A 17,400-nucleotide genomic window follows, 5' to 3' on the forward strand; every position below is an offset into this window, starting at 1 on the left:
TTTCTTTACTGCTATTAGCCACCATGCAGACTCAGATATTTTTTCACATTTCACATAATTTACCACAAACATTTTTTTTCCACAATGTGCGGCAAGTGTTATTTAATCTTCTTCCGCTGTATTTTGTGAAAAAATTTGCTTAAAATATCGTTAAAGGAAACTTTGATTTATTTTGCTCTTTATTGAGATACTCTTTTAATGGCCTGTTTATTTTTATTTACCCCTTTAAACTACTGTTGTTTGATCTAATTAAATTCTTGGTATTTGAAAAACATATACGTATATTTAAGTTTTTTTTTTTTTTTTAGATTATTGATATTTTTTTGGAAGATTTAGACTTTAACTTATTTTTATTCAACCCACAAGTTTGTCTCTGATAGAAAATGAGACGGGCATTCCTAATAAAACAATAAAAAATGTAAAATGACATACTTTTTTTTTTTTATAAATTTTTGTTTTATTTAAGTTTGAATAAAACTGCCATGTGAAAAGTTATGGAAAAATCTTTGTAGCCATTACAGAAATCATCAGATTCTTCATATTTCCCAGAGTATTTTAATGAATTATCTACGGTGATGAGTCCAAAGGAGTTTAAGTTTGGCAGGCCTCCTTAAATAAAGATTAAATAAATAAAATAAAACAGTTTAGTTCTTTATGGAAGTGTTATTGTTTCATCTCTATCAACCAAATTCTTATATCAATTTTGAGTTCTTGATATTCCGTTAAATACATAAAGAAATTAATCCAGACACATGTAGTAATAAAAAAATAAAACATATTTATTCACTTTCGAAGCTCAGGCTGTATCTCCACCACTGGATGTTGCTGTTATTTAAATATTTTTGTTGCGTTGATGCTGTATGTTTTCACACGTTTGTCTCTGCGTTGGTGAACAAACGCATTTCTTTGTGTTCATCAGGATGACTCTTTTAAGTCGAGGATAGCCATGTTCAATAGCAGCAGTAAAAAGGAGCTCCCAGCAGACCCCTTCCAAGTAGAAGACCCGTTCAAGTCGGACCTTTTGAAAGGTCAGGAGAATCATTTTGTTTTTTTTTATTTATGGCTTTATAACAAAAAATATTTTTCCTGCTTTCATGCAATGATTTTATTTTTGATTTGCCTGAAAGCAAATTGCTGATCCATTTGCTTTTTTTGCTTTTTCTTTTTAGATCCATTTGGAGAAGATCCTTTCAAAGAAAACGATCCCTTCAAGGGGACCTCATCTGAGGACTTTTTTAAGAGAACCAACAAGACAGACCTGTTTGGCTCTGCAGAGCCTTTCAGTAGAAAACCCACACCACCAGCCAAGGTAGGATCCTTTTTTTGTTTCTTGTGTTCAGTTGGAGTCCTAATCGCTGTTCCCTTTAAATGCAGCTTCCCTTTGAGTAGAGCTTTGTGTAGGTTAAAATAAAATCATTTTTTCTTTAAGGTTCTCATTGTTCATAAATGCAAGTATTATTCTCTTTCTCATTGTATTTTTTTTTTTATCTTTTAGCCAAGCGCCTTTGGGAATTCTGACCCGTTCAAATCAAACAACCTTAAAACAAAGGATTCAGGTAGGCGGCTCTAACACGTTAGCAGCTTGCATGCGTCGTCCTTCACGTTTCCTTTGTGCATTAAAATATTTGCTTGTGACGCAGCATGTTTAAGGTGCCGTTCCCACTTTAGTTTTATGCATTTATCAGCTTTGATCTAAACCGTCACATCGTAACTCTGGCTGTATGTTTGGTGGTGTTGCTCTGCTGAGACATAAACCTCCACCGGTCTCATGGCCTCTGCAGCCTTTAACAGGTTCTCTTCCTGTTTTGCCCTGTATCCATGTTCTCATCATCTCCGACCAGCTCCCTGTCCCTGCCAGAAACAGCATGATGCTGCCACTACCACATTTTACACTGGGGGACACTTTGTTCAGGGTTTTGTTCAGTGCTCGAGTTTCGCTTGTCGTCTTACAAAAGCAGCTTCTTCTGCATATTTGCCCTTTCCCTATGGAGCTCATGACAAACTGCTTATGACACTTCAAATGGTTTTCATTTAGCAATTACTTCCTCATTGCTACTATTTCATAAAGGGAAAATTTGTGGAGAGCACAACAGAAACCTTATATTTAATGTAGAGATTCTTCCACCTCAGCTTTAGATCTCTGCACATTATCAGTCTGGTTCTGCTCCTGTTCAGTCGCTTTGATGAAATGAGGGACATTCAGCAGAACGCTCCGAGCCGATTGGGCGAACCGACACCTTGTGCCCGCATACCAAAGGTTGGTTTTAGCCAATCACGGTCTCAAATTAAAACGTAAGCAGCACTGTCATGAGAAACCACAAGGTAAGCTGGTCAGGGAACTTCTTGCTGTTCTTTGAAAGAAGAAATTGTGGGTTCTGATTAAACGGACGTGATAGCAGCAGCTACGCCTGCGTCCTCCTGCGCTGCCATGTTTACGTTGGTCTGGCCGTCGGCTCTTTGTCACAGCTGGTGTGTCGCGCCTTAAACCACAAGACTGCAACCCGATTGGCCCGAACCGTTTTTGGTTCAGACACAAGCGGTCGAAGCCGGAGCGGTACAAGATATATTCTCGTTTGTTTGTAAACGCACAAATACCGCGAGAAGTCAGGTTGGAGGCAAGGTTATCCCTTCAGGCCTTCACAGAACATCTGGATTAGTACTGAGATTAAATTACACCGGTGGACTCTACAGGACTGTCTCAGAAAATTAGAATATTGTGATAAAGTTCTTTATTTTCTGTAATGCCATTAAAAAACATGAAATGTCATACATTCTGGATTCATTACAAATCAACTGAAATATCGCAAGCCTTTTATTGTTTTAATATCGCTGATTATGGCGTACAGCTGAAGAAACCCAAAAATCCTATCTCAAAATATTAGAATATGGTGAAAAAGTATACTAGTAGGCTATTCAACTAATCACATGAAACGTCTAATTAACTCGAAACACTGCAGGGTTTCCTGAGCCTTGAAAAACACTCAGCTTGGTTCAGTAAACTAAATCACAAGTATGGTAGTGGTTAAGAGACGACATAAGATTCTCACAGTAACTGGTGTACTGACCATGGCATTACTGTCCTTGATTGGCCTGCCAATTCCCCTGACCTGAACCCCATAGAGAATTTGTGGGGAATTGTGAAGAAGAAGCTGAAAGACACCAGACCCAACAATGCAAATGAGCTAAAGGCCGCTATTGAAGCATCCTGGGCATCCATAACACCTCAGCAATGCCACAGGCTGATTGCCTCCATGCCACGCCGCATTGATGCAGTAATCTGTGCAAAAGGATTCCCAACCAAGCACTGAGTGCATTAATGGACATTTTCAAATGTTTGATTTTGTTTTGCTGTTATAATTTTTACTTTTTTACTTGGTCTGAGGAAATATTCTAATATTTTGAGATAGGATTTTTGAGTTTTCTTCAGCTGTACGCCATAATCAGCGATATTTCAGTTGATTTGTAATGAATCCAGAATGTATGACATTTCATGTTTTTTAATGGCATTACAGAAAATAAAGAACTTTATCACAATATTCAAATTTTCTGAGACAGTCCTGTATTTACTAACTAGGTGACTTCTAATGGGAATTATTTAGTCTGGGTTTAATTTAGGGGTATCAAAGTAAAGAAGCTGAAAATGAGTTTCAATTTATTTGGAAAAAAACCCCCAAAAACTATATATTTAAATTAGGGCTGGGCAAGTTAACGCGTTAATTTCGCGTTAATTCATTAGACTATTAACGGCGATATTTATTTTATCGCGCATTAAGCATGTTGCTCACATGCTTTCAGTCAGTGTCAGTCAGCAGGCGCGCTGACTGCAGCGCGCTCTCACGGCAGCACTCTCTCACTCCCCCTCCCCTCTCGTACATGGCTCAGCGGCGCCAGCCAATCAGCACGCAGGCTCAGCCTGGCCCGCGCACTCAGCTCTCACACAAACTTAATACACAAACAGCTGAGAGAGAACGCAGCAGCGAAAAAACATGAACAGAGGAAGTAGCACCGTTCGGCTTTATTTTAATACCGTAAATGAAATCAAGCTGTATGTTTTGTAAAAAGCCGGTTCATTTAAGTGGAAACACAACAAATTTATCTAAGCACGTGAAAAAACATGAAAACGTCGAGCCCCAGAAACGGAGAGAGGAGACGAAACTTCTCTCATTGCCCCGACAGACCCACAGACTGACGTCTCTGACTGAGGCGTTTCAGTCCTCCAGGGAACATCCAGGTAGATCAGTGGATGGATGGATGGATGGATGGATGGATGTTACTGGAGCCCACACATAACATGTAATTAAGACCTTGAAAGAACCTAGTACATATATTAAAAAGTGTTATTTAAGATAAGATAACATTAGCTAATCCTTTTGTTATCCCACGACGGGGAAATTTATAGGATTAAAGCAACAGGCAGGTGCACACAACACAGACAAAATTACATAAGGATTGAAATATATAAGAGGTGGATTAGCAAAAAACACTGAACATAACATTATTATTATTATTATTATTATTAAATTGTAATAATAAAATCAAAACCCAAAAGGTCAACAGTTTCATGATACATCAAGCTTAGGGACTGGCTAATATACAGCAGGTCAAAAAAGGCCATATTTTGGCTGCAGTGCTTGTTCTCTTATGAAGAAAAGATCAACTAGTGCACTAAATTCAATAGATGGGTTGAAAATATCCAGTATAAAATAAGTGCTACAAATGTTACAACACTTTTGTTCATATGGCAGCAGAACATTAAAATAAAAGTGCTCTTTACACTACTTTTGAATTCATTCTTGGAGTTTGTAAATACAATGCGATTAATCGCGATTAATCGCGATTAATCAGTGCGATTAATCGCGATTAAATATTTTAATCGTTGCCCAGCCCTAATTTAAATATATTTTTCCACTTGACTGGTTGTGTTGGTCTGTCACATAAAATGTAAAATACATAGAAGTTTGTGTTCGTAAAGAGACAAAATGTGGAGAAGCTTGAAGTGGTTTGACTGTTTTTGAAAGACTCCGTAATTTAGCTGGAGGGTAATACGAAGAGGTGACGACGCAGTAATGTACACAGTGACATCAGGCCACATCACTTTTTCAAGTAAACGAAACAACACGTTTATCCCTTTGCTCAAAGAAGTCGCTTTTTCTTCGCTTTCTTTCCCAGAGACGTGACTCTATTAACGGACCCCTGGTCCTGAGAGAGCGCCGTTGTGATCACGTCCCTCTCAAAGAGTCCTTCTCAACCGCTCAGGGTGACGTGTTAGAGTCAGGTTTTATTTTTGGACGGCGGGGCATAAGGGGGCAAACAATTTTTACCCTCTGTGGCTTCGGTTTTTCCTCTGGTCTCAGGTTATTTTTAGCCGAGCACCTACGCATTTAACTGCTGGCCAACTGAAAAATACCCCCTCACCCCCCCTCACCCTGGAAAAACAGGAGGCGTGCAGGAGCCAAGCAAAACACAGAACCTCCGTGACTGCTGCTCCTTCACTACTAGATCACACTGCCACTCCTTTTACGAGGCGCTCTCCTGCCTCTGTCCTTGCCTTTATATCTGCAGCCATTGAAGTGCCGGGGCCTCGTTGGCTGCGGAAGTCGTTTAAAGTAGGGTGGCAGCTGCCGGTCGACGCTCTGTGCGCACCGCTGCTGCTTCTGAGGAACACAGAGGCGACTGTAGACCTGAGCCGAGTTACCGCGCGTAAAGGAAAACACTGCACGCTGCACGTGAATGGGCTCTTTTGTGGTTTAGGCACATACACACAACACATTGTATTGTGTTACACTGTTTTGTTCCCCCCCCCCCCCTCCTACCATCTGCAGTTTGTTGCTGTTTTCTTTAAATTAAGTGGGTTGAAAACAACACAGGCTCGGTTCTGGTCAACGGCACGCCAGCTGACGCCTTTAATTAGCTGATCAGATGCATGCGTCAGGTTAGAACAAAAACCACCGCTTTACAGGTCTTCGCAGAAAATCTCATGGAAAATTAAACGGTCATGGTCCATTCTAGGCTCTGAAAATAGCGCACAGCGACCCCCCCATCCCCCTAAACCCCTCAGAATAAGCAAAAAGCGGAGATAATTTTGCCGTGTGGTTTTGGGGCCAAACCTTGTTACAATTTCTGGCTCTTTGTGTGTCTGTAACCAAATGCTCCAGATGCCTTTTTAAATAAACTTTTGTTGCAGATCTGTTTGGAAAAGGCGACCCCTTTGGAAGCAGTTCCTTCGGAGGCAAGGCCGGAGGATTTGCTGACTTCAGTCACATGCCAAAGGTAAGCTCTGGTAGCCATGAATCACTCGCACCATAAAACCGGGTTTTCCGCTTAAGTTTGAACGTTTCAGCCTTTACTTTCACCTTGACCAATCTCTGCCTTTTTTTTTAAATCTGCTGCGTTCATAATTTTGTGAAATTGTTGACTGTTTTCCTTTCTGTTCTCTTTTTTTTTTTTTTTTTTTTGCCATTCCTCACACGAGCAGAAGCCTGACCCTCCATCAAAGAAAAATGTGCCTAACCGTCCTGCCCCTCCCTATGGTAATCCTTCATTTTAAATACCCGTCTTTGTGTGTGTTCACATTTGCGGCCTAATGTGATATTAACAGATTAGTGCTTTTCATTCATTTTCGATTTGTCACTTGCTTCAGGTTGTCAAAATACAATGATGCAAACAATTTTCTTGACACTCCTGCGTTTAATACTTTGTGCATCCCCGTTTTGCCAGTAAGACAACAGCCCTCCCCTGACATTTATAGATGGTTGGTGCATCCTTAAAAAGTCTTAATAATGACAAGGTTTTCTGTTCTTTGAGCTTAAAATACATCAAGTTATGTCTTAAAAATGAATGGTTATCCATTCCTCGCTGCTTATGTCAACATTGTTTATTTCTTTAATAAACGACCCCGTGGTTTCCTTCGTATCAATCAAAACTAAAACTCCCGTCGTTTTCAGTCTGTAAATATTAACCCAGCAGCTGTAAGAAAGGTCAGGGACATATGCTTTGTTGCATAAAATGGAAAATTCTTGTAAATCATTTATTTTCTGTATTGAAAACTATTCTCTATTTAGTGGGCATTGTATTAGTGTTTTGTTCTTCTTCATGTGTTATAGTCCTAGATTTTAAAAAGATGTTTTTTTTTTACCTCAAAGAAAAGTGGAAGTAGCTGCATCTAAACTGCAAAAATGAAACTAAAAATAATTCGAATTTTCTTGAAATGATCCTTTGTCCTTGATTTGAGCAGGCAAATAAGATGATTTGCCAATGGAATAAGATTTCTGCAATTAAAATAGGAACAACTCACCTCCATCATCTTATTTTAAGTGCAATATATCTAATTATCTTATTCTAGGGGTCAAAATACTCATTCCATTGGCAGATCATCTTATTTACCTGCTCAAATCAAGGACACATACTCTAAGTTCAAGAAAACCTGACTTATTTTTAGTTCTGTTTTTGCAGTGGCATGATGATGGAAAGCAATAATCACGGCTGAAATGAACTTATCACCAGAGTCAGGCTGACTTGATCCCTGTGAAAATGTACTGGTCCTAAAACTGTTCTAAACAAGCAGCTCGTTTTGTATGGGAAAGTGGATTTAAAGGCTTGAAATTCAGTAGCTAAAACTGTTTGTCAACAACAGTTATGCAGGGTACTGTAGGCTTTACCAAGGCACTGAAATTAGGCACATGTCACACCTTTGACAGACAATATTTAACTTGATTATGCTAACTTGTAAATTATTCTGTTCTCATTATTCATGAAGGTCTTAGATTGAGATCATAAGGGGTCTTAAAAGACAGTTCCTGATGCCATGCACGCTAACCTGGTTCCTAAGGCTTTTGGAGGAGAGACAGGCCCACAGCATCACAGATCCTCCATCGTACTTAACATCGACTAAGAGGCTCCACTCATTCATGTTTTCTTTGTTTCAAACCCAGCTGGCATCTTTGTTGCTGAAAGGCTCAATAAGGTTTCATCTGATCGAAGCCCATAGTCCTAATGTACTGTAGATTTTAGCAACCTCCACATGGTTACGTTTGTGGTGGTAGCACAGAAAGTGATTTTTATTTTTTTTTAAGCATGACTCCCAAACAACTAGTTAGCCTTTACATAGGATTTTATAGTGAGAACTGCAGCAAAGAGTAGCCTCTTGTTTCACTAGCAGTACGTTTTAAAGATGCTTTTTTTATCTCCCTCACTGTGCGGGATGGCAAGGTAAATAGTCAATTAATTCATTCTTATATTTAGAAATTGTATTTGAAAATGTTTTTAATCACGGGCAAAAACTGCCCCTTGTCCTCGATCATCAAGATTTTTATAGCTCGACTTCAATTGAAGTACAAAGGTGTTTAATAGCTAGGGAGTGATTGATTGATTCTCGTTTAAACATTTAAGGAAGGTTCTAGCTTAATTTAGGCACAATTACTAAGCTGTCACAGAGCAAACTTTTTGCAGAATTTTAAGGCTTCTCTGTTCATTTTCATTGGAAAGCAAAAAGTTCTGAACGAGCTGAATGTTTTAATAGATTACTTGTTGAAATCAGTTGACGTAGGTGAAAGTAGGTAAGCTTGAAAACAGGAAAATTATTAATAAAGAAATGCTATAGTTACATTAGACAGCACATTTTGTTGAAAACAGTTTTCCCCCCATTGAATAAATGTACTAAAATTATAAGGTAGACTTTTCAAAAAAATTTCAGTGTGATATTATGTTACAGCAACTAAAGATGGGGGTGGAAAATAAAAGAAGATGGCAAAAAAACCTATACAAAACTCTGGTTTTCTGGCTAAAAGGTGTTTTACAGCCTGATTATATGCAAGAAAAACAACTTCCTCAGCAAGGTATGAGATTGCAGAGATAGTTGTTACTTCTTATGATATTGTCAACAGGAAAGCTGTTGGCAGAGATATGAAAGTAGTATGGGGTCACAGCACATGTGAACCTCCATTTGACCGGTTCCCATCGCAGCTGATATTAATAGGACATATGTTTTTGATTTTTCTTTTCTTTTCTTTTCTCTCCCCACCCCCCCCTTCACCATAATAACCAATATCAGTTAAGTCAAAATTGTCTTGATAGCGAGTGCTACTTCTTTCTATTTTTTTCCTCCTGCACACAGAGCCCGTGTGTTTATCTTGCTTTTTGAGTTCATCTTGAGTCACACAACACCTACAACCCATTCCCAGGCCATGCCCTTCCGATGTGACCTTGCACTTATTCTTTAAGCAGAAGCCGCAGCCTGAGAAAGCTGGTGTTCCCCTTTGCTTCACCACTCAGAGCGGGTTTGAGACGAGCCACGGTTTGCCAGCGAGCTCGTTCTCGCGGCGTGCCTCTCGTGTAAAAGGGAAGTGAGAAGCCCACTCCTAAATTTGTGGGCTGCTCTCAATATCTGCATCGCAGAAACAGTTGCACAACTAATCCTGGTCCTGTGAGAGGCTGCAGTTTAGCTGTTTGTCTGCGCTCGTGTTGCTGCAACATTTGTTTACAACTTCAGACACAAATTTGGTTTTGTAATAGGGATTTAATTAGGCAAATATTTGGTTAGTTTTCCTACATATTATACTTAAGCCCTCAGGGGGTTTGCTGTGACCGTGTGCAAAAGACAATGGGAACCAGTCAAAAGCGATTATTGGAAATGTGTTCTCAGCTTACAGTATGAAAGGGTGTGTCTGTTTTTTTTTTTTTTTTTTTTTTACAATCATATGTTCCAGAAAAGCAACACGGTGCACACTGAGGCATCAATGCATCAGTGAGCTTTACTCAAAAAATGTGGTTAACACCTTTTTTTTTTTTTTTGAACCATTATCGCTTTCCCCAGGGTGACGATTCTGAACGCCGCGGGCCCAAACCTTTACGCTTCCTGTGAAAATTCAGTGGGCCCGCTATTACACATTCTCCTTTTTTTTTTAAGTGTGAGCGTATTTTCCCAAGGGAGCTCTAATGAGAAGGAAAGCTGCTATTGGTATTTATTCATTTAAATGTTTATCTCCTCCAGTAGATCTGCTCGGCCCGAGTGCGTCAGAGCTGCTGCAGAGTGTCGGTAGAGACTCTTTTATTGCAACACAGTCGAGAAAAGAATCCAAAGACTGTCCTGTGGGTTTTGCAGATTTTGGTTCTGTAAGTGCAGTCCGCTCTCAGTTATTTATTTATTTTAAGTTTTGTTTTCTGGACCAAGCTTCGTCGTCTGCATGAGCCGCAGAGCCGACGGCTGCGAGGTGTCATCTAGTGACACCGGGCCTCGTTTTGTTTCGTTACCTCGCAGAGCGAACGTGTTTACTGGCTGTTGACTAACAACATTTGAGAGCTTTTCCTCACAGTTGGGTTACAAGGATGTCAAATATTTGCATGACAGACTCAGACGGTCCCGGAACTTCGTCTCTATCCAGTCGTATATGTTTTTGCGTCGCCCTTCTTGGCAAAGCGGGCTTGCATGTGTGCAGAACGTGAGGATTTGCAAACCTCGCCGCCACCAGGCTGCTAGACGTGTCTGCTCGGGTGTGCTTGAAGAGCATTTTCTCAGTCATCTAGCACAAGAAGTGTAAGATGAAGGCTTATTTGCTGTCAAAGCATGACATGCCTCGGAGCTGAGCACAGCTGAGTAAAATATCTTTGTAACCTGTCTTCCGCTTTTTTTTTGTTTTTTTCCACAACAGCTGGGCATGCACTGAGGTGGCGAGACGATGCATGGCAGCTTTTTTGTGTATTTTTACATGACGTACATTTATTTTGTGCCTGCATGATTGGGATTTGTAGTTTGTTTGTTTTTTATTTATAAGGAGCTTTGCATTGTGATTTGCTTTGTTTCTCTGCCAGGGTCTGAAGTTGTGAAGGTAAGACTGAAAAAAAAAAGGTGTGGCGGTCAATCTTTGCATGTGTGGAACTTGTTCGCAGCGCATAGTCTGAATATAGCAAATCCGCAATGAGCTCAATTATTTTCTTTTAAGTATCCTTTTAGGCAGCAAAGCAAAATGTGACCAACTCGCCTTTACTGTTGCCTTGCTTTGTAAAAAAAAAAAAAAAAAAGAATTACGTTGCTGTAAGCTTCTAGTTTAGCTTTGTTTTGCTTTTTTATGCAAGGTATATACACTGCCATGCAAAACCTTTAATGGCCCTTGACTTTTCTACATTTTGTCACGTTACAGCCACAAGTTTTAATGTATTTTATTCACATTTTTATTGATTATGGGATAGGCATAGTTGTGACAGAGGAGAAAGGCCTATTGTTTTCAAATTTATTACAAATAAAAATCTCAACAGTGTGGAGTCAAACTGAGTCAATAATTTATGGAATCTCCTTTTGCTCCTTTTACAACTGCAAGTCTTGGGGGTTTGTCTCTACCAGGTTTTTACATCTATTGATAGAAATTTTTAACCTGACTCTCGCCGGATGGATGTAGCTCCACACGGCTCCTCACATCCATCTGGACTCGCTGCCACTGGGAGGGATTTCAACACCACATAAAATGGACCAGCCAATCAGGATCGCCGGGCGGGATTTACGTAGATGTAACGTATCAGAGAAGCGACTGTTTGGATTCAGAAAACAATGGCGGCTCGAAGACAATAGCCCCTTTTCCATTGCCACTCAAAAGTTTAAACCTCCAAACTTCATCTGTGCGGTCAGTTCATCGGGATTATGAGCCGATTATAATAGTGCTTGAATTTGTCAGGAGCGGCAGAGACCCGCTGACAGGCGAGCCTGGCCGGGAAGACTGCAGCGTTACGACCGCTGCGGCTGCGTTAATACTCGGCCAGACAGTCTGTGGTTTCCTGCTGACTGGATCATGTTCGTCGCAGCTGAAAAGTCACCCTGAAGGCTTTGCTAAGTTGGTGATGAAAATGATTTTGCTGTGTTGAAACGTCTGCGATACTGTACTTAAAAAAACAAACAAAAAAAAGACCGTCCTCCCGACAGAGACTGATGGCTCTCCCGCTTAGGTAGTATGTGTGTCCGCGGAGGGGCGGAGTGATATGGGAAGAATAGTTAATGCGCCTTATGGTGCAAAAAATTCCTTTAAAAGAATGCCGACATCGGTCTTTTATCGACATATACGGTATATCCATGATGACGGCTGTTCTGTTTTGGTTTTCCCTACGTCGCTGTCGTCGGCATCAAGGGTTGGTTTCGATGTGAGTGGTTGAAGTAGCACGTCAGTAAAGATGACGGACAAGTGGTTTATCCAATCATATGCAAGGATTTTTGATAAGCCCCTCCTTCTGAAATACATCTCCAATGGAGCGATCCCAGATGGATGCAAGGCAAGGCAAGGCAAGGCAAATTTATTTATATAGCACAATTCAGTACAAGACAATACAAAGTGCTTTACATGATTAAGATATACCAAAATAATAAAATGTAGATAGAAAATAGAATAAAAGCAAGTAGGGATAGAATGTAGTAACAAAAAAGAACATTAAAAACAGTAAAACTGTTTAACTAGAACAGTCAAAGGCAATTTTAAACAGATGTGTTTTTAATCTTGATTTAAAAGAACTCAGGCTTTCCGCACTTTTACAGTTTTCTGGAAGTTTGTTCCAGATAAGCGGAGCATAGGAACTAAATGCTGCTTCTCCATGTTTAGTTCTGGTTCTAGGTATGTGGAGTAGACTAGAGCCAGAAGACCTTAGTGGTCTGGAGGGTTGATACACTGATGCGTGGAGCTCTGCAGAATGAAATCCATCTAGTGAGATGGATCAAGCTCAGTCAGATTGAATGAAGAGTGTCACGTATTATGAAGTGAATTCAGGTCTGGACTTTGACCAGGCCATTACTAACACTTGAGTATGCTTTGGTTTGGACTTTTCTGTTGCAGCTCTGGTTTTATGTGTAAGATCCGGCGTGAAGTTGAACGTGCCATGTGTCAAATCTTTTGCTTCTCCCTGAATTTAGCTCCATCTATCTTAGCTTACTCCTCAGTCCCTGCTGAAAAAAAAAATGCATTTCCACATCAAGATGCTGCTGCGGTCATAGAGTGGGAGTTGGGGCCTAGTGGTTTAGCAAGCCAGGCATTTGCATCTTGGAGAGGACTCAAAGGTTGCCTGTCTGAAATTTTATTTATTATTCTGGGTCCCTGAGCAAGACCCTTGACCAAGCCCCCGTGTGGCAGCACACTGCTCCCTAAAGGAAGAGTTAAACACAGACAGATTTCTCCTGTGTGGGACTATAAAGGGAAATATTTATTTTATTTTAACCAGTCGGCTGGCGTTTTCAAGATAATGCGTCGTATTAGACCACATCCAGATGGAGATGAATACTGTATACGCATAGTTTGAGCATAAAGATGAAACTGCACCAAGCCAGAGAAGCCTTAATAGGTGTTGTAATACCTATGCCACGCCAGTGAGTGGTGTGGCAACGCTGCCATAGAAATAAAGAAGGAAGAAGAGCAAGAAGACAACGAACGCAGGAGAGAGAAAAGAGACGTTTGTGCGGACCGACAACACTTTGATCCGCATAAACGCAGTGGAGGAGCAAAATGTGTTAAAAATAAATCCACAATAAACAAAATCTTGTCTGAAGCACAACAGTTTGTAGCCGGTTATGCAGATAGGGGTGTCCAGACGAAGGGTCCTAATTTCCACGCCATGCAGCATTTTGCATGTGAAAAAAGGAGAAACGCCACACTTTTCAGATTTTTATTTGCATCGTATTTCATTTTTCATTCTACTTTGTGTTGGTCTATCACACAAAAAGCATTTTTTTTGTAGTAACGTGACAAAATGGAAAGGTTTGATGGTCATAAGCCTTAATTGTTTGAGTCTACTGCCATTTGCTCCTGAGCATTTTACACCCGTCCAGCATTGTTTTTGACTTTCTGCCTGTTTAGAAACATCTGCTTTTGTCCAGTGATTTGTCTGTTTCTGTGTTGACATTTGAGCCTCAAGCCACAACCACATTCCTTTTTCTCTTCCTTTTTTTTTTTTTTTTGATTTCCCAAATCTAATGTTTGTTTGTCTGCTCCAGTTTGGAAGTGAGAACCAGCAGCTGGAGTGGGCCAAGAGGGAGAGCGAGCGCGAGGAGCAGGAGAGGCTGAGGAGGCTGCGGTTGCAGGAGCAGCAGGATCTGGAGCTGGCCATCGCTCTCAGCAAGGCTGACATTTCCAACGCCTGACTGCAGCTTTCTGTCCACTTTCTGTCCACCCGAACTCTTCCGTTTACAGGCTCATGCCCTCTGTTACCAAGTTGTGTAAGAGACCAGTGTTTCTTTCTGTTATGACTGGACTCGCATGAAATGACTCTAAATTTAAAAAACCCCTTTAAGGTACAGCTTCCAAACGCCGGCTGTGAGCAGCAGGAATTCAGACTTCATTTAAGCTCCACACCAGAAATATATGGCAGACCGCTGAACTGCACCTCTTTCTGCTGACCTTTCAAACCTGATGGTTTTGTAAACTTTAAGGGAGTCGTAATTACATTCAACATGTTACCTATAATCATGAGCTACAATACCCACGGTCTCTTTATGTACATTAAGCATTCTGGGTCAACGATGACATAAAATTTGCCGCTCGAGTTAAAACAAGACTACAACTTTGACCAGACAGTTACACAAATATCCTTCTCTTGCAAGATGCAGCCCTCACTATGTCTCTGTTTTTGTGAATATCAAGTAACTATGGGAGCTTCCCAATCGCTCCGCAGTCCCGTTGAAGACACCCCCCGACCACGGGCACAAAGTGTCATTAACTTTAGACCTGCACCAATCAGAATATTGTGGCAGATTTCCAGTTTTTGTAAACCTTTGACCTACCAATACTGATTAAGAAGTATGAATGCTCTTCCTTACGTCCTTATGCACTAAAGTTATATTTTTCTACCCTTCGTCCCCTAAGCAGCTATCGAGTAACGCGTACAGGGAGTAGAGCCGGCGTGATGATGTATGTTTGAGAGAGCTAAACATGGTTTTATATTTAATTTAAGATAAAAACTAAATGATTGCAGCGCTGCCATTTAAAACGGTCTTAACAACTAAAACAACAGTCTCAGCGTGTAATGCCCAGAGATTGGAGATCCCTTACCGTAACTGAAACAGGTCTTAAATGTTACCAGCATTTCCAGATCCAACATATTCAATATCACAGGCGTACAGCTATATGCTAAATGTCTCCCTTAATTAACCGCATGCGTGTCTCAATGCATCAAACTAAATAATTTTCCTCTTTGAAAATGTTGTTGCATTGCTGTGCTTCCTCTGATTTGATATTAAGCATCATTTCAGGTAACGACTGGGTGTTCTTTTACTCAGTAACGCTCCATACCAACTAGGCTGTACTCCTTTCGGGCTTCGGGTTATGCGATGAAAAGTCTTGCTTTCGCTCGCCGTCTTGCAGCCTGAATGAGGCTCACGACATAGAAAAATAGGATTTCCTTCTAGATATCTTTCTGCATCTCCGTGCTTCTTCTGACTCAACTCCCCATTACTGAAGAAGTTAACTTGGAGTGTTTTTCCACCAGTTACAGCATCCAAATTGATGAGAGTCGTCAGCTCAAACTGACTCTAGCTACATAAGGTGCATTCAGTGACCATGGAAAAATCGGATTTCTGAGATTCTGACGAAACCACCACCCCACTTATTATTTCTGACCTAACCTTCAGAGCCGGTTGTATTTCTTATTTGTCAAATCCAATGTGATATTTTCTATTGCTAACTTGAAACCTTGAAAACAGCTAAAGCTCAAAAATAATCAACATGATCCAGGGCTGCATCACAAACTAACAACTTGGACTTTAATGTGTCTGTGCACCAGGCGCTTTTAGTAAACTCCTTCTACTCCCAATGACCGCCCACCTTGTGCTTGTTAGCCTGTTTACCTTAAACAGCTGATTACAGGAGGGGGAAGCACCTCTGCCAGCATTAAAAAGGCACTTGTAGCACAGACTCAACACACTTTACCCCTGCTCTCATCTTCCCACCTCTGTCATCATCTTCATCTTGGCGCACTTCTCCAGTAATCTCTGCGCAGTTGTCTGAGGCTGCACTCAGCGGGGGGAGCCGAGAGGAAGATGTATTTATCTCATTGTAGTCTCACAGACTGGAGCCGTTCGCAGACATTTTATCTAACTACTAACCATAATGCTCCGCAACATAAACACCGCAGGACGTTTCTCTGATATTATGACGACAAAGACATTCTTAGCATTTTAAATATCACATCCATATGGCTCTTTTCCTGGGTTAGTACAACGGGCCATGCGAGTCAAATTAGTCGAAGCAGAGCCATTTGGGGAATATTTTACAGTTTATGTATGAAGTCAAAGAACGTGTGGTGCATGAAGTAAAATGCATTTTGAAGTCTGTTTTCCATAACCACGAGTTAGGCAGAAAACTTTAAATATGAAGTCAAACAGAACACGTCAGCCACTCTGTTGGTCTGCGACTGAGCTTGTCCAGCACCAGATGGTGAAAGAAACCTTTTTAGACGCTCCATGCTTTATGATTAAATTACAGTTAAATGCACGTTTTGGATTAGGCAAGTCATTGGAATCTAAAAGTGTCTTATAGGACTTGGTCAGATCATCAGAGGTATGATCCTCTTCTTTTTTTCTTTTTTTTTTTCTTGTTGTTACACATGTTTTTAATTATTTAAGGATTCGTGTCCACTATTTGTGGCATTAGGGTGCGTGAATTAAAGATGACCTGAAACCTGATGAAGGCCAGTGAGGATCATCGGGGTCTTTCCTTCAGTTATGACTCAGATGTGAGCAGCTCGCGTTTGTCTGATGGTTTTAACGCCGGTTGGTTTGTTGTGGTGAACTTGCACTCCCATACAACTAAAAGCCTCTATAAAATGGAAACGTGTAAACCCACGATGTTTATACTGACGCTGTTACATTTTACTTCTGCTATGCTTCGCATTACTAAAGACGCACCGGGATTGTTGTCACTACTTTTTGCTTCTCGTTTATGAGTAAAATCAACCTTTTTTTTTATGTCATGATTTGTCTGTATGTGGAAGACAGTTTTTCAAATGCGTTCTTACTGCTCTCCAACCCTAATCAGGTCTATCAGGCACATAATGAATGTACTGTATATTCCCTACAGGACATGTACAGCATGTGACGACGCCTTAATTATCTACATATCAACACTAAAGCTGTAATATTGCAATGTATTTATGTAATTATTAAAAATCAACTATCTTGAGTTTTGATTTTTCTGAAAACTGTAACAACTTTGATCCTAAATAAAGTTGACTTATGACATTTCCTGGATCAACAGCATTTCTTCAGCTGTTTATAAGCACAGTCAGGTGTGAGAAAGGTGCACGTTTGGACGGAAACATTTTATAGAATATTAACAAATGATCGATTATGGTCTTTTAAAGATGCATTTAAAGCATTTTCTTTGGGGTGAAACTACAACTTAAAGGGTTTTTGGCTTGTGGGACAACCAATAGGTGAGGTGA

The 17,400-nt window shown here is 40.4% G+C and overlaps 1 protein-coding gene across 5 annotated transcripts in view; it reads left to right on the top strand.

The window, feature by feature from the left end:
* LOC105931008 (epidermal growth factor receptor substrate 15-like 1) overlaps nucleotides 1-17,197 on the top strand; it is a 31,015-nt gene extending 13,818 nt beyond the window's left edge. For 2 of the 5 annotated variants that reach the window (XM_036138421.1, XM_036138423.1), the window contains 7 exons: nucleotides 920-1,028; nucleotides 1,170-1,309; nucleotides 1,496-1,556; nucleotides 6,185-6,270; nucleotides 6,476-6,530; nucleotides 9,989-10,110; nucleotides 13,958-17,197. In XM_036138421.1, the coding sequence (XP_035994314.1) occupies nucleotides 920-1,028; nucleotides 1,170-1,309; nucleotides 1,496-1,556; nucleotides 6,185-6,270; nucleotides 6,476-6,530; nucleotides 9,989-10,110; nucleotides 13,958-14,104 (720 nt within the window). In that variant the 3' untranslated portion in view covers nucleotides 14,105-17,197. Of the gene's footprint in view, nucleotides 1-919; nucleotides 1,029-1,169; nucleotides 1,310-1,495; nucleotides 1,557-6,184; nucleotides 6,271-6,475; nucleotides 6,531-9,988; nucleotides 10,824-13,957 lie in introns of all 5 variants that reach the window. The other 3 variants (XR_004931239.1, XM_036138422.1, XM_036138424.1) reach the window with 3 other exon arrangements.
* Nucleotides 17,198-17,400: the final 203 nt, after the last annotated feature.

The sequence above is a fragment of the Fundulus heteroclitus genome, chromosome 6, assembly GCF_011125445.2.
Source record: "Fundulus heteroclitus isolate FHET01 chromosome 6, MU-UCD_Fhet_4.1, whole genome shotgun sequence".
Lineage (NCBI taxonomy): Eukaryota > Metazoa > Chordata > Actinopteri > Cyprinodontiformes > Fundulidae > Fundulus > Fundulus heteroclitus.